Raw genomic sequence first — 18,096 nt, 5'->3', positions numbered from 1 at the left:
CAGGATTTTGAGCCTCATATGCGTAGCAAGTGTGCATCTGAGAGAGAAAAAGAGAGAGTAGGTGTGTGACTGTGACAGTGAGGCTGCAGCAACAGAGTTAACACAACAGTGCACTGTGTGAGCAGTTTAGGCAATTTGTCAGTGAATATGTCAGTGCGTTGTATGAATTTGTTAATAGGATTTTCTACTCATTCATATAAAGTGTACTCTAAACTGTTAAGAGGAAATATAGTAAATTTCATGTTCAAATTTGCCATTGAAATAGTTACTACAACTACTATTACTTTGAAATGTATTTGCATTTTGTTTTGTGGTTTATTTTGATCAATAATATATATTAATAATATATACACGCAAACACACACACACACACGTGTGTGTGTGTGTGTGTGTTTGCGTGTGTGTGTGTGTGTGTGTGTGTAGTTCAGGCTCTTATTAGGCATCAGTACTATTTTAAAAGCATTGTTTTTGGAGGAGGTGGATATACTGTTATATACATTCCAATAGCTTTTTAGCTGAATATACTTCAAATGGCCAGAAAAAGAAGTGATATAGCCTGTATACCTGCATATAACCTCAGCTACATTGCTGAGTGACACCTCTTTGTGTCTGTGTCTGGCGGAATTTCCTCTTTTTTTTCTATCATTCACATAAACAAGTCTCAGACAGCAGGGCTCCTTGCCCGTCAGACAAATGGAGGAGGGAAACCAAAGTGTTTCTGCAGGGTGGTGGCTAGCTGCTACTAATTTACTGTACATGGCGGTCTGTCACTTGTGCCAAGGCAGCTTTAATGAGAAGATGCCAGAGTAAGAGTGTGTTACCAGGAGCAGCACTTCCTGCCAGGCAGCATTCTGCTTCTGAGAAAGGAAGTAGAGTTTATCCTATTTTTACTGTAACAGAACTGGCTGTGTTTCACTCCCCCAAATTATTCACATAAGAGTTATAATAATAGATAATAGTTGATCTGATCCTAACTCAAGATCACTGTCTAACCAACTGACAGAATAATTGATTTGCAGGTCCAAGACAAACATGTTTCCAGACATATCTACGTGTATATTTCCATCTCTCTTTTCTTATCTTGAACAGTAACCCCTAAAATACCTGCACAACTCTCTCAGGTTGAAGTGAAAGCCTCCAGCGCAAAGGCGATTTACGGCTGAGGGACTGATGTTTGACACAGTTAATAACAACCCGTTGAGACAGAGGCAGGCTGTGGAAAGTGGACCCCCTGCAATCTTCCAGGATAAATATATAATATATATATAATCTTCAGGCAGAGACTTCATTTTTAGCCATATATGTATATAATATGGTGCATAACTTGTTGCTCGATGTTTTCTTACAGTCTCTTAATGTGGCCACAAGGGGAAGGCCAAGCACGTAATTAAGAGAAATTCCTAAGTTCACCATCAGCATTGATTGGTAATTTTGAGGCCGTGTTTAGAAAGTCTGCACTCCCAAACACAGCGTGGGACAGTTTCAAGTCAGACAGTTGCTAGAGCTGTTGCCTTTAATTACGGTCAGACTGTAAAAATAGAAACTGTGTGACTATGTGATTGTGTGGTATTTTTTTCTCTTTCTGTTTCAGGATTGGTAAGATAAAAATCACTGTAGGGAAAAAATAAGGGCTCTCAAGCACCATTTGGCACAAAGTAGCAAAAATGTCAGTAAACAAACTGCTTGGAACCATGAAACTGGAAGGGTGTGCTACATATATAGTAGATGTGTTTTACTCTGAGACCAGTTGCTGATATACTGTGAGACTGTAGCTAACTGTTGTTTTCGGTATGAATTAACCTTTTCTTTCTCCATTAACCAACTAAACGTTTGCCCATAAAATGTAAGAAAATAGTGAAAATAAAAATTTGTTAAAGCCTAATATCTTTCAATAGTCATCCAGCAGTCCAGTGCCTAAAACCTTTCACTTCATTATCCAATTTAATAAAGATTCCACAGGATTCCTGCAGTGTTCATTGTTCAGGAGGTTTTTAACGGGAGCTGAATTATCTGCAGAAATCTCCTCCTTTCCAGAATAAACATACCTGGTGATTTAAACCAGTAAAAACACTGAATAAAGCAATTCACTTTAAAAATAGTTTTTTCTTTAATGCTGTTCAGCAGAGCAGCATTTGGAGCCAAGCTGCCACTAAGTGTATGAAACTTGTTACTCTGATAACTTAAGATCCAGATGTTTGTACCGAGGGCCAAATTACCTGCAGAGGTCTCTACCTCTCCAAAACAACCTGACCAGGTGATCAAAACCAGGAAAAACACAGAACACAGCAGTTTCACGTTAAAAAACATGTCTCTCTAATAATGTTCTGCATGCCGGGGATTGGAGCTGAGCTGTCACTAAAGTTCGCTCAGCTTGTTTTTCTTACAACTTAAGATCAAGACATCCGATGACTAAAACCTTTCATTCAAAATATAGTTAAAAACAATCAAGATGCATCGTAAGAAATTAGGGTTAAGACTGGATAAAAAGTCAGTTTCTGACAATTTCTGGCAGATGAGCACAACCGCATGAGATATGACAGGCAACAATGACCAAATGACAGGGACTGTGTCTGATTATAATGACAAATTTCTCTGGGTTTGAACATTGTTGGAGACATTTAGCGTAATGTTGGTTCTCAACCTAGCAAAATATATAACAGTGGTTGAGTTATTTTTAGACATTTTAAAGAGGAAAAGTTACATACTATATCTTTAAACAGTTAATTATTAAACTAGTTGTATATTAGTTTTATAGATTCTAGATATGTATGTGTTAAACAGGGTGGAAATTATATTTTTTATGCTTCTATAAGTGCAGATGCTTTTAGCTTTATCTATTTTTGGACATGAGACGGAGTCTATTAAGGAATTAAGACTTTTAATCAATGATTAATATTTCATAGATGGAAAATGTCTCTTTCCATGTTAGCATCACTGAGAGTCATACAGAAAAGGACCAGACTTTCATTTCTGCACACTGTAGAGCTTCATGAGCAAAAACAGAACAGATACAAATACAAACAGACAGAAGTTGTTTGTTCTTTGTGAAATATTCTCTAAGCTCCGCTCTACAGCTTTTCCACTACACATACTGCTTATCCATACAAGTTGACCGAGCGTAAAGCTGAATTGATTTCTGCATCCAGCCCATACATCAGTGCCACTTGTTAAATCACATGCACCCATTTAAGTGACCACCTTAAATGGAAACTAATGGACTTATACCTTGTAAAATAATGAGAGCACTGACTGGCCATATATGGAAATTCACCAAAGTACAAGTGTTTCACATGCGTGTGTGTGTGTGTGTGTGTGTGTGTGCACGTACACGTGCATGCATGTGTGTGTGTGTGTGTGTGTGTGTGAGTGAGAGAGAGAGGTCAGAGAGGGGTGTATTTAGGCTACTGTAAACACTGCCAGTCTGTGTCTGTCACTTCATTAAATCAGTCAGTCTGCTCTATCTAAACACTGACACTGTACCATCTGTGGCCAGCTGGTTGGGTAAAAGCCTCGCTGGGCCTGATCATCCACTGGATCATTAACTGGATAATCAACTGAACTGTCTGACAGTCTTAAATATTTAGCCTGCAGCTGTTTATCATAGACATATTTGCAGTAATGAATATATGCAGTATGCCCTGTATATGAATATACCTTGAATGTAGGGATGATATACAAGAGTTATTTTCCCTTCGTGTATGAGACTCACCTTGTTTGTTTTTGTAAAACTGCAGTGATCCCTCGGGCCCTGAAATATTTTTGAGCTGTTGTGAATTTGAATGAAGTAAACAAAGACTGTGAAAGTTTAAATAACAATTCACAACCTTTAAAGGAAAATTCTAAATCGTAGCACAGAATTCATCAGGAGGCCTCTAGTCTCACATAGCCAGACCTATCTCGGCTTTTCGTTTTAACACTGTGCTAGCGCTGGAGAAAAGTCTTGACGAAACTATCATAATTCTGCTCTAAGAAAAAAAAATAGTGGCTTTGGGTTGTTTGTATTTCTGGAGACCAATCACAATCATCTTGGGCGGTGCTGTCTCCAGGATGCAGCAACTGTGTTCTTCCAAAATAGTGTCAGAAGGGGAACTTGCTTGGGTGGAGGCAAACCTTGAAGCTGAAATGGCTAAATCCATGCAAGTCTCAGTGTAGTATGTTGAAAATTTGTCACAGAAGAGCATGTCAAAAAAGTAATAGTATAGTATATTAAAAAAAAATCAAAATACAGCATTGCAAAAGAAAAAAAACAATACAGCTAAGTAAAAAAGCACAACACTCTGAATGACTGTTACATGGAGCATGGGCACAGGAGGTTTGGTATAAAAATACTTTGAAATGATTTTTCATTAAAATCATTAACTGGTTTATTAACAAATGTTAAAAAAAAAGATTATTGTTGAAATGTCATAGTATAGCATGCTGGAATACAAATTTTATATATAGCATGTCAAAAAAAGTCATAGTATAGTATGTCAAAAAAAATCATATTATAGCAGGATGAAAAAAATTAATGGTATAGTATATTGAAAAAATGTCCTGGTATAGTAAATCGGAAAAAAGTCATAGTATAGCATGTAGAAAACGAATCATAGTATAGCATGTCGTAAAAAATGTCATTGTAAAGCATGATGAAAAAAATTCATAGTACACAATGTCAAAATGTCATAGTAGAACATGCTGACAATGGTCAGTGTATGTACTATGTCAAAAAAAATCATAGTATAGCATGTTGAACAAATTGTCATAGAACAGAATGTTGGAAAAAAAAGTCATAATATAGCATGTCAAGTTGTCATAGGTGTCCAGTGGCTTAGTGGATTAAGCAGGTGTTCCATGTATAATGGCACTGTCCGTGCCGCAGCAGTTGCGGGTTCAAGTCCAGCTTGTGGCCTTTTGCTGCATGTCATCCCCGCTCTCTCCCCCTTTCACACTGCTGATCCGTCCTATATAATAAAGGCAAAAATGCCATAATAATAATCTTTAAAAAAAAAATTGTCATAGTATAGCATGATGACAAGAATGTCGAAAAAAAGAGTTTCAAAATATGGAACAAAGAAAGGATGCAACTGTACCTCAGTATCATCAGAGAGACTACACCATTATTGGTGCCTGTGTCTTACAGTGTGCTGCTGCGATGTATTGGCACAGCAGTGCTCTGATTTGTGACACAGAAGTTTGTAATGATGGATCTGCTAAAGTGTTTTTGTTTTTAAAAAGAGTTATGGGTGTTCACGTGGTCATGGTCAGACAGAGGACCACTACTTTATCATTCACCACCTTTCTCCTTGCATTTCCCTCCACTTCCATACTGTCCTCTGTCTAAATGGGAAATATTAATGTTTTCGTGTTTACATGAAGTGTTATGTTTTTGTCTGACTGAACTCAAGATGTTTTGTAATGATCCTGCTCTCTGTCTCTGTCTCTTTCTCTCTTTCTCTCTCTCTCTCTCTCTCTGTGTCCTTCAGCTCTAGGCAGTAGCCCGGCGAGCAATCATAGCAGCCCACCTAGTGTGCAGGCGTGTCTGAGTCGGGTGAGCAGTGGGACAACTGACAGGAGCAGGGGGCTGGTCAATGGAAGAAGCTCTGGCAGCAGGCCTTGGCTGCAGTCTAAACCACAAGGTACATAACTATTCAAAACAGAACGCAGCAGAGTGGGAGGGTCAGTAGACACAATTGTATAGGTCTGTGATTCACATGTGAAGTGAAAGCGAAATGACAAGTGCACTAATTGTTCCGTCTGGGGTGACCTTTCTCCTGCGTTGATGTCACTCACCATGCCTTAGGACTTACAGTAAACTGTATGACTCCAAACATGTTCAGCCCGTGGCAGGAAAACAGTGAAAACAGGAATAGAGTTATGTAAGTTGGCCTGGGATCGGTGAACCCTGAGCCTTGTTCCCTTTTTTATTTGAGATGAGTAAATCATTCCACACAGATAAGACAAGAGACACTGCTGCATTCTTTCTGCTTCTGAAAATCATGCAGGGAATTTAATTCCTAACACGTGCATGTGAGACAAGTTAAACTGCTCAGAGCAGGTTCGCATGTTTAAGATGTTTAATACAGCTCAGTGCTCTGTGTGTGATGTCAGTTGAGGTGGCGTATACCGCCCCCTTCAGGTCAAAATAGACATTGTATGAACATGCTCCCTTATGAGAAAGCTACAAGGAGGCATCTGTCAGCATCCAAGATACTCTCTGTTGTTCTAACTTTTCCTTTTTCTTCTCTGCAGTGCCTCCAAAGCCACCACATCTCCAGAGCCCGGTGACGGAGATCACGTCCCCGTTGGGCCGCTTCCAGAGACCATTATTGAAGAGTATGAGCACACAAAGCATGGAGGAGAGAGGAGTGGGAGGAGGAGGAGGAGGAGGAGGGAGAGGGGCTGTGAACCGAGAGAAAATCAAGGAGAAAAAATCCAAAGTTTCAGATCTCATCAGCCGCTTTGAGGAGAACAGGTAGGAGCTCTCTGCTCTCTGGTGGTGTGTATTGTTTCCCTTGATTGAGAGAAGTTATAGTACATGCTGGGAAAAAAAATCAGTTTGGATTTGTAATGTTATCCAGTGAAAGTGGCTCTCACTTGAAAGGTTTTGCTGATTCAAAACATTCAGCTTGTGGCTGGCATAGCAATGTATTTTTGACCATGACAGACTGTTTCTGGTTGAATAATTCCATCCACGTCACTTTTTGTGCTTTTTTGAGCTTTTGTAACAAAAACGTCCTCATTCAGCCTGTCGTAATCACAAGTGACGGAAAACTTTTGTCTTTCCTAACGTTTCCTATGCCGGTTATTTCAGGGATTTAAAAGCAGAAGTCCCTTGATTAAAGTCTTCAGCCTGACTCATTGACAGTAGCACGGGGCAAGAGCCGCAGACAGAGCAAGCTGAGATTAGCTCATGCTTCACGAGCCAAGCGTTAGCAAAGGGGATGAAAGGAGATTTGTACAGGAGAGGGGAAACACAGCTCCTCATTCAGTTGTGGGAGAGTTGTGAGATGAAGCCCAGGAGAATGAGGTAGGAAGGATCTCTTTGACTATCTTAACTTTAATGTCTATACTTTGATCTTGTTGCTTCATGGTTACATGGCGATTTAAGTACTCTGTCGGCTGTACTTTTACACAAGCTCTTACCAGCTATTTTAATGTAGCGAGAGTGAGTGAGGAGGATCTACAAGGCTGACAATGTTTCCCTATTTTTGTGCATCATGTATTGTTTTATTGCAAGTCATGTAAGTTTGGATTGTAGCTGCAGCTTTGTCTATGCAATAGAGGCCTATTGACAGCAGTTAGAGGCACAACAATGGTGCCCTTGTCCCCACTGCTCATACAGTAGAGCCCAAAAATGTTCAGTCTGCAGCAGTAGCGTGCCCACTTCATATCTTTTGCCCTGCATCCCTGAAAACAGAATTACAAAATCTAAGCAGAATCCCCAGCTTTCTCCACACCTCTCATCTTATTTTCCAGCTCTGAAGTAAGGTTAATCAGAGCAGTCGGGTGTATCTTTTTCATTCAGACTGTGCTTTGCTGTGGGGATTAGCCCTCTAGTGGCCTTGCAACAGAAAGAAGAGAAAGGCCCGCAGCTTCCGAGAACAGAATTAGCCTACTAATATACTAATCTGGTTCACATGGCACTTGGCTGCCTTAGAGGCACCTTAGAGAACTTGCCACATGGCAAGTGGAGCTGCTCTTAATTCTTTGTCGAGTTCAGCCTGTTTTAAAAGCACTTACTGTGCTATTTATATGCAAAGAGGAACTGCCTGTGTGCACCTACACATACAAAGTGAAGCTCTGAAAGCAGTATTAAAGAGTATTTCTCAGCAGCTAATTGTGGCATTACTCAGTCTTCCTCTGAGGGTGTATATGTGGATGATATTGTTTTACGTTCAAGCACACTCAGGTGGCCTACAGCCCAGAAGTGATTCATCTGTGGAGTGTTTCACCAGCCTCTTGTTGTTCCTCTATTTATACATACTTCCTGTTTCTACCGGACAGTGACATTCAGCGCAAGAAGCAAAAAAATCACCTGCTCGACTGACATTTTTAGCACCAGTAAAGGTTAGATCGCATTTAAAGTATGTTTTTTTTCTGATAGAAACAGTGCTAGCAGTTTTGCCTTGATCTGATTTGACACCAGTTTAACAAGATAAGCAAGATCAGCAAAACGGAGCTAAGATACAGTAGCTGCTTGCTGTAAGGCGGGGAAACAGCTGGAACAACTGCCGGTACAGGATGTAAAGCAGATGAATGGTGACATTGTGTGTTTTTTGTGTTGATTGAGATTCCATCCTTGTGCTGTATTTTAAATGATCTCTGCTTTTTCAATTTCATTCATGTTCAAGCAAAGAATGGAAGAGATGTTGCAGTGTAATATATGATGTGAGTTCTCCTTGGAAGTAGGACAGCATCTATCTCTGGGGAGTAGTGTTGTAGCTCCCCTCCTCCTGTCCTCCTCATTACTGTACCTCCCTTCTGTCTTTTCTGTACGCGCACACTTCCTCTGCAGCACACCAGCTCTCAGCAGCCTCGTAAGACAGAAGGAAGTTTGTGCATCTCCACAGTTTTATTTTTAACTCTAGCACACAAGTGCAAAAGCTCTCTGCTTACCACCGAGTCCCACACTCCCTGATCAACATGCAGGCTTGAGCAGCTCCTGAACACACTCCTGTGAACACTTTTCCTCTTCTCTTTTTGACTCTTTTGTGTGCTCTTTACCAACTTCCTCCTTTGCCTTTTCCTCTGTTCCTGCAGCAGCGCAGAGAACAAGAGAGACAGCTCACCCATCAAACAGAGCAGCAAGTCGTCCAACTGCAGCCCAGCTCACCGCCCCTACCAGAGGCAGACAGACACCAGCGAGACTAAGGAGAACCACTCCTCCTCTGCGCCAGCGTCGCCGCAGGATGACCACAAATCGGCGGCCAACAGTGTGCTAGCTCGGATGGAGCAGGACAAGGAAGACAACCAGGAGAGGATCAATGACAGTGTGACGATAGAGACTGCAGGGCTGGTGAACGGAGATATGGGGTGCGAGAGCACAGAACAGAGTGATGATCATTCACCTCCACACACAGACAGGACTGGTACAGAGAGCCACACTGAGAACGAGGACAGTGGGACTAAAATAGAAAGCGAGCACAGGAATGAAGAAGGGAGCACCGACCAGAAGGTACGTACACTCTGCTGCCCTTAGTGATTTGTGTGTTTACATCCTTTGTGTTGTGTATTTGCAGCCTGACAGAGTTGTGTTGCTGTTTATCTCTGATAGACATCCCCTCAGTATTTATTTTTGTGCTGGGATTTCATCTTAATTAAATCTTCTGAACTAATTCAACTCCGGGTTACTTTAACATTGTAAGGGTAGAGTTACAAGAGCGTGTGTGTGTTCGTCCGAGTGGTTATTTTCTACAAAGGCTGAACAGATGTCCAATGCTTGAGCAGCTGAGTTCATGCCTCAGTGACCTTCCCCCCTGGGAGCCTGTGGTTCCCGCTGTTGTCCACAGATTATAAATATCTTAGGTTCGGATCAATCTCTGCCTTCTCTGAAAACAAACTCTTGATGGTATGAGAGAGGAAGAGACATGAGCAGTGACATGAATTGCTCCACAGAAAAATATTCAAAAAAACAAAAACATGTTTACTGGTGTTGTTGACTTGAGAGGGAACTCTGACAAGTGAAAACCTAACTCGATTTGGGCTCGTGCTCGATCTCAAGTCAAATGTATTAGCCAGTGAAGGCATGTTATTAAGTTTAAGTGGCTTTGTTCCAATTATTGGATTCTTTATCAGGTCATTTGTTTGTGCAGTTTGGAATTATATTAAGTCAAAAGACAGTATAACTTCTCTCTGGGTTGGTTGGTACAAAACAACTTCTTAAATACTTCCATTCTGCCAGGTTAGTCATCATTTTGTGTACTTTTTCCACTGGTGGAGCAAATCCTCAGAGCCCAGGTTTTAAGTTTTAGTGGCATCTAGCAGTGAGATGCCACTAGTGTGTGGGAGAACGACAGTGGCTAATGTGAGAGGGTAGGGTTATGGTTAGGGTTAGGGGTTAGCAAATGGACCTATCCAGAGCCGCTGTTTTATTTGTCTGTTTTTGGCAACATGGTGGACTCCATAAAGAGGACATCCTCAGGATGTACATGTAAACAGCTCATTTCAAAATAATGAAAGTACAACTCTTCTTATTTTCAGGTGATGATAAACTAATGAAAACATAGTTATGAGTATTACTACAAAGTATGTCTGTCAATAGATGCCCCTAAATTTTTCACACTGGACCTTTACTTAAAAGTACCAGTAGAACCGTGTAAAAATGCTTCACTACAAGTAAAAGTCCTGCAATGGAAACTGTACTCAAGTAAAAGTAAAGTATTAGCAGCAAAGTGTGCTTAAAAGAGACTCAAGGATTCTTTATTGTCACTCCAGTCATGCAATACATGAGAAGAACAAAATTAAGTACTCAGGTCTCTGTGATCATTTAATAATAGCGTTACAATAATAAAACACGGGGACACTCACGATGGACAATTTAAAAAAAAACAAATCATACAATTTTTTTTTTCACCAGTCAGGTAGTTTTTTTCCAGCGGTTCCTAAAATTGGGGTTTAGTGCCTTCAAAGAGTTGCAAGATATGCCTGAGTGGTCATGATGTGATGACTGTAAGAGGGAAAGTATTTATTCAACTGAAATCAAATGAGTCACTGCTCACAACTCATAGACATCTGAAACTTGAGGAGGGGCTCAGATTATTATACTACTCAAAAAGATTGTGACCACTGGGTTTATTCACTAACAATGTATTATAAAAACATATCACGTTTGTTTGGTTGTTTTAAAACTCTGAGCCTTCACGTTGAGAAAACTATTTTCTCTGAAACTCACCAGAGAATAAGCAACATTGTGGATGTCTTGTGAAATTAATTATGTAGAAATTTGACGCTAATTGCTCTCAGATCATTTGAAAGGAGGATACTTCTTCCTTGTCCTTATGTGTAGCGTGAAATGTTCTTCTGCCAAAACACAACCAGACATATTTCATCATATCGGCATGCATGTGAGACGTTTTATTGAGTACATTTTGAGGCTACAGTTATGTTTGTCACACCAGTTGGCCTCTGTGTCTTTGTTGGATTTGGTGTCATTTCCCTCCTTCCATATTTTCATTTCCTTTTCTGAGAGCTCCTGTAACGCCGCAGCGCAGCCCATTATCAGCCCAGTGTAAGGACAAACACACCAGTGCTGCATGCTGCTGTATACAGCAACAGTGAACCTCGATTTAACCTGAGGCTGCACTCAAACAGCGGACGAGGCACTGAGGCGTTGAGCCTGAATCAGGACAATAAATAAAATTTACACTTTTCTTAGTGAAATGTAGAAAATGTAACATGTTGTTCCCCAGCTCTTTAGTCTCTCGCAGTTGTTTAAAGAGTGATGTGTATGTGAAGAGTCTTAAAATGAGGTCAGCGACCTGAACCATACAGGAACTTGTGTTGACAATGATATGGGAATGAATACCGAGCTGAAACAATCTGCATTATCATCCGACAAACCCCAGTTTCACTCCAGTCGCTGTGTTAAAAAGCTTATAAGGCCCCATTTTCCTTTTGATTTAATTTGATTTTTTTTATTTCAAACATGTAAAAAAGGAAATAAAGAAAATATGCACAAAAACAGACATAAAAAACAGACAAACAAATATAAATATAAATATAAATATAAATATAAATATACTATAAGTAATTAAATATATACATACGCCCACATACTAAAATTTAATTTCAACAATTTTTCGTCATTATTTACAGAAAAAGAGAAAGACAAAGCAGTCATAGAATAAGCAAAACTGTATCCCCTATAAACACCCAGTGATTGTCAAAGCACCTCTTCATCCCTGTACCTCATGAAAATGTTGTTTTTATACATCATTTTAAACTGGTTTATGTTTGGACATTGCTTTAGCTCAACACATAACCCGTTCCATAGTTTAAGTCCACAGATTAATAAACAAAAACTTTTTTTCTGGTGGTCTGAAAACCATACAATTTAAAATTGAATTTCCCCCTTAAATTGTAATCACCCCCCCGAACACTAAACAATTTTTGAATATATTCTGAAGGTGGTTCTTGTTAGATGACAATACCCATTACTCATTATTAGAGGAGTATCAGACTGAAACAGTCATTAAACAGACCACAGACTCTCCAGCTCAGCAGAATAAATTCACTTTCACACTTCACTAATTCATCAATGATCACCACACATTAACATACCCTCTGTTTTCAGGAGACAAATGAACAGAAGCTGTTTAAGATCGCCAGTGAGCTCTTGCACACAGAGAAGGCCTACGTAGCAAGACTTAACCTGCTGGACCAGGTGAGGAACTCAGTGAAAAGCTCACTTCTGTTTTTTGACCGTGTCTAAAAGGGCACATAAGAGAAAGATTTTTTTTTTTAACTTTTCAATGAATTCTCACTCACCACTTGCATTTTGTATACAACTCTTTTTAGGTTTCTGTACTGTAAAGCTAATGGAGGAGGCAAATAAAGGAACGTTCCCCGTGGAGGTCGTGAAGAACATCTTCTCCAACATTTCCTCTATCAACACCTTTCACAGCCAGTTTCTGCTTCCAGATCTGGAGAAACGCATGGGAGAATGGTGAGCTTAAGCTGTAATTAAGTGACAATAAACACAACAGCCTTCTTCATCAAACTGCAGTTGCCCTCAAACTGTCTGTGCATACTGAAGCCAACACTCAAAAATTGATGATAAAGCTGCTGCTGTTGATGAAGCCAAACCCATGAACATATGGCTGCAATTAATGAATTTTTTCAGTTTGATTATTTTCTCAATTGATTTGGTGATTGGTCTATAACATACCAGAAAATGGTGAAAAAAGTCTATCAGCTTCCCAAAGCCCAATGTCCTTCTCAGATGTTTTGTTCTATCCATAACCTAAATATACTCAGTTTACTATCACAGAGGAGTAAAAGAAACTGGGAATTGTTCACATTTAAGGAGCTGAATTTTTAGAATTTTGATTTTTTTTCTGAAAAAAAAATTCTCAGACTGATTAATGGATTATCAAATTAGTTGGCAATAATTTGATAGGTAACATTAAGGTGATGTAAAAACACAAAAACAAATGATACAAATAAAAACTACCACATTTCCCTCCTTTTTTCTGTCCACACAGGGCGTCCACACCTCGCATTGGAGACATCCTGCAGAAACTCACACCCTTCCTCAAGATGTATGCAGAGTATGTGAAGAATTTCGACAAGGCTATGGAGCTGCTGAAACAGTGGACTGATCGTTCGCCTCAATTCAAGGCCATCATTCAGGAGATACAGGTACTGCGAACCAAAGTTCAGACAAATGCTCTTTTATTCAGTTGCAAGAGGTTCGACTTAACTCAAATACCACAAAATATGCTGAACTGTCTTACTTATATGAAAACCACCATTCTTGTGTTGTTTGTGTAAGTATCTAATAGGTTTAGGGTTGGATAAACATATTTCACGTACACATATATGTTGCAAAACTTACAAAGTACTCAAAACAATTTTTTGGTTGTTTCTGGATAGAGTCAGGAGGTATGTGGCTGCCTGACGCTACAGCATCACATGTTGGAGCCCGTGCAGAGGGTCCCTCGTTACGAAATGCTGCTTAAAGACTATCTGAAGAAGCTGCCGCAGGACGACCCTGACAGACGAGATTCAGAAAGTAAGTCAGCAAAGTATGGCATAGTATGTCATCAAAAATCGCCAGGGAAAAAAAGTATAGTATATTATAACAAATCATTAAAAAAAGTATTATTACAGTGTGACATCAGAAATCATAAAAAAAGGTTGTAGTATAGCATATTGTCCAAAATCATGAAAAAACATAATAGTTTAAAGTGTCTTCCAAAATCATGAAAAACTGTCATAGTATAGTTTGTCGTCAAGCATCTTGAAAAAATGTCATATTATAGTATATATCAAAAATCATGAAAACACTGTCATGTATATTATGTTGTCCAAAATCATGAAAAAACGTAGTGTAGTGTGTCCTCAAAAATCATGAAAAATGTATTGTCCAAAATCATGAAAAAATGTCATAGTTTAGTATGTCGTCAAAATCATGAAAAAAAACATCATAGTATTGTATGTCATCAAAAGTCATGAAAAAAACATCATAGTATAGTATGTCATCAAAAGTCATGAAAAAAACATCATAGTATAGTATGTTAGTATGTTAGTTTCACTTTTTTATGCGCTGGACATTCTGCTGCTCCTGTCTGCAACTACTGTGCTATAAATAAACCAACAGTGTATATTTTTTTAATACTGCTCCTAATTTACAGTTGAGCTTCATTCACTGAGACTATGGCAGGTCAAATAACACATTACATCAGCCTGGTGTAGTCGCCGTTATTAATGGGTAACATTAATAAAATAATCATAGTCACAATAGTGTTTTTTAGTTGTTATTATATATATATATATATATATATATATATATATATATATATATATAGGGCTGGGTAAAAAAAAATCGAGTCATCATTGCATTGCAATATATTTTTGCCAATTCAATGTCGTTTCATAAAATCCCGAAATCGATTATTGCCGTTGTAATGACGCCCCGCTCCCGTGGGGGGCAGTGTGAGTGCCACAGGAGTCTGATTGACGTTGTTCAGACGCCCCGCTTGACCCAAAAAAACGTCTGTTGTTGTTGATTCATTAAAAATGGCGACAGTGGTGCGAGGTAGCGACTTCCTTATAATACATCAATGGTTAAAATCAGCACCGACATTAAAAGCCGACGTTTGGATACACGAAGTCGATAGTAGTCACGTCGTGTGTGAGCCTCGTGAGTCAGTGTTTAAACACTGCAACAATACGACAAACCCACGTGAGCATCTGAGCCGACACCACGCAGATGTTTTGCAGCCTGTTGCTAACGCTAAAGCTGTGGATCCAGACAAATACAGGTTGACAAATCCTGCATAAATGTTTATTTATTACTTTTGTTAAGTTCGGCCAAGGGGAAAAAAGTGCACTTTTCTGTACTTTAAATTTGTTCTAGTTTTCATTTTTATTTAATAAAGAATAATGCAGTTGTAAAATAAGTTTTGGTGTCAGTTTCTAAATCAATACAGATAGGCTAAATGCACGCTTTATTTAACACATATCAGGAGGTATTCTAATGAATTATGTGGATTAACTGAATCGATGTCGAAGCAACTGGATCAATATTAAATCGAATCAAATCGTGACACAAAGAATCCAAATTAAATTGAATTGTGAGGTTCTTGACAATACTCAGCCTCAATACATATATATAAGTGTACCCCCCCCCCCCCCCCCCCTTTTGCCCCTGAAAGTTTCCGGGCTCCCCCTGGCGCCCCTCTGGGGACTGTGGCCCCCACTTTGAGAACCAGTGTGCTACACAAATTGCAACTCTATTTTTGCAACATTTTGTCATTTTTTCAACTATGCTTTTATGGGTTTTGGCCGTTTTCGTATGTTTTTTCAACACTGCATACTATAACATGCCTCCACATACTATACTCAGTGATTTTAAGCGTTTTTTTTGGACATGTCAAAGGACATTTATGCCATACTATAGCCTTGCTTTTTTGGTCATTTTTTCAACATGCTATTTTATGGGTTTTTGGGCAATTTTTTTTTTTTTTTATTTTTTTCAACACTGCATCCTATAACATGCCTGTATATGCTGTACTAAGTAAGCTTTACTACAAGGATTTCAGCTGATTTTTGAACATGCCATATTTTGTCATTTTTGCCATACTATAGCCTTGCATATTTAGTAATTTTTAGAACATTCTCTTTTATGGTTTTTTTGGATGTTTTATCAAGACTGTATCCTATAACATGCCTCTACATCCTATACGATGTGGTTTTCAGCTGATTTTTGAACATGTCAAATTTTGACATTTGTGCCATACTATAGCCTTCCTTTTTTGGTCATTTTTTCAACATGCTATTTTCTGGGGTTTTTTGGTCTGTTTCAGGATGCTTTTTCAACACTGCATACTATAACATCCCTCTACAGGCTGTTCTAAGTGGTTTTCAGCTGTTTTTTGGAAATGTCTAATTTTGACATTTTTGCCATACTATAGCCTTGCTTTTTGGGTCAGTTTTTCAACATGCTACTTTATGGTTTTGGGGCCAATTTTGGGGTGTTTTTATCAACAGTGTATACTATAACGTCCCTGTATATGCTATTTAAGTGGTTTTCAGCTGTTTTTTGGACATGTCATATTTTTGACATTTTTGCCATACTATAGCCTTGCTTTTATGGTCATTTTTTCAACATGCTACTTTTGGTTTTGGGGCTGCTGTTTTTTGGGGTGTTTTTATCAACAGTGTATACTATAACGTCCCTCTACAGGCTGTTCTAAGTGGTTTTCAGCTGTTTTTTGGAAATGTCTAATTTTGACATTTTCGCCATACTATAGCCTTGTTTTTTTGGTCAGTTTTTCAACATGCTACTTTATGGTTTTGGGGCCAATTTGGGGGTGTTTTTATCAACAGTGTATACTATAACATGCCTGCATATGCTATACTAAGTGGTTTTCAGCTGTTTTTTGGACATTTCAAATTTTTGACATTTTTGCCATACTATAGCCTTGCTTTTTTGGTCAGTTTTTTCAACATGTTATTTTATGGGTTTTTGGGCCAATTTGGGATGTTTTTATCAACAGTGTATACTATAACATCCCTCTACATGCTGTACTAAGTGGTTTTCAGCTGTTTTTTGGACATGTCAAATTTTGACATTTTTGCCATACTATAGCCTTGCTTTTTTGGGCAGTTTTTTTTTCAACATGCTATTTTATGGGTTTTTGGGCCTGTTGGGATGTTTTTTTCAACACTGTATACTATAACATCCCTCTACAGGCTGTTCTAAGTGGTTTTCAGCTGTTTTTTGGAAATGCCTAATTTTGACATTTTCGCCATACTATAGCCTTGCTTTTTTGGTCAGTTTTTCAACATGCTACTTTATGGTTTTGGGGCCAATTTGGGGTGTTTTTATCAACAGTGTATACTATAACATCCCTCTACAGGCTGTTCTAAGTGGTTTTCAGCTGTTTTTTGGACGTTTCAAATTTTGACATTTTGCCATACTATAGCCTTGCTTTTTTGGGTTTTTTTCAACATGCTACTTTATGGTTTTTGGGCCATTTTGGGTGTTTTTATCAACAGTGTATACTATAACGTCCCTCTACATGCTGTTCTAAGTGGTTTTCAGCTGTTTTTTGGATGGGTCATATTTTGACATTTTCGCATACTATAGCCTTGCTTTTTTGGTCATTTTTTCAACATGCTATTTTATGGGTTTTTGGGTCTGTTTCAGGATGTTTTTTTCAACACTGCATACTATAACATGCCTCTATATGCTATACTAAGTGGTTTTCAGCTGTTTTTTGGACATGTCAATTTTTGACATTTTTGCCATACTATAGCCTTGCTTTTTTGGTCATTTTTTCAAACATGCTACTTTATGGTTTTGGGGCCAATTCGGAATGTTTTTTTCAACACTGTATACTATAACATCCATCAACATGCTATCTAAGTGGTTTTCAGCTGTTTTTTGGAAATGTCTAATTTTGACATTTTCGCCATACTATAGCCTTGCTTTTTGGTCATTTTTTCAACATGCTACTTTATGGTTTTTGGGCCAATTTTGGGGTGTTTTTATCAACAGTGTATACTATAACATGCCTGTATATGCTATACTAAGTGGTTTTCAGCTGTTTTTTGGACATGTCAATTTTTGACATTTTCGCCATACTATAGCCTTGCTTTTTTGGTCATTTTTTCAACATGCTTATTTTTGTGGTTTTGGGCCAATTCGGGGTGTTTTTATCAACAGTGTATACTATAACATCCCTCTACAGGCTGTTCTAAGTGGTTTTCAGCTGTTTTTTGGACGGGTCAAATTTTGACATTTTCGCCATACTATAGCCTTGCTTTTTTGGTCATTTTTTTCAACATGCTATTTTATGGGTTTTGGGGCCAATTTGGGATGTTTTTTTATCAACAGTGTATACTATAACATCCCTCTACAGGCTGTTCTAAGTGGTTTTCAGCTGT

The 18,096-nt window shown here is 38.7% G+C and overlaps 1 protein-coding gene across 1 annotated transcript in view; it reads left to right on the top strand.

The window, feature by feature from the left end:
* fgd4a (FYVE, RhoGEF and PH domain containing 4a) overlaps window positions 1-18,096 on the top strand; it is an 82,429-nt gene that overhangs the window by 42,068 nt on the left and 22,265 nt on the right. Inside the window, exons 3-9 of the mRNA XM_042495951.1 lie at window positions 5,466-5,618; window positions 6,232-6,454; window positions 8,743-9,157; window positions 12,275-12,366; window positions 12,500-12,646; window positions 13,185-13,341; window positions 13,576-13,714. Of these exons, the coding sequence (XP_042351885.1) occupies window positions 5,466-5,618; window positions 6,232-6,454; window positions 8,743-9,157; window positions 12,275-12,366; window positions 12,500-12,646; window positions 13,185-13,341; window positions 13,576-13,714 (1,326 nt within the window). The remainder of the gene's footprint in view (window positions 1-5,465; window positions 5,619-6,231; window positions 6,455-8,742; window positions 9,158-12,274; window positions 12,367-12,499; window positions 12,647-13,184; window positions 13,342-13,575; window positions 13,715-18,096) is intronic.

This window comes from Plectropomus leopardus, chromosome 11 (assembly GCF_008729295.1).
Source record: "Plectropomus leopardus isolate mb chromosome 11, YSFRI_Pleo_2.0, whole genome shotgun sequence".
Taxonomy (NCBI): Eukaryota; Metazoa; Chordata; class Actinopteri; order Perciformes; family Serranidae; genus Plectropomus; species Plectropomus leopardus.
Note: the sequence above shows the minus strand (reverse complement) of the source record. Positions and strands in the feature narration are given on the sequence as shown.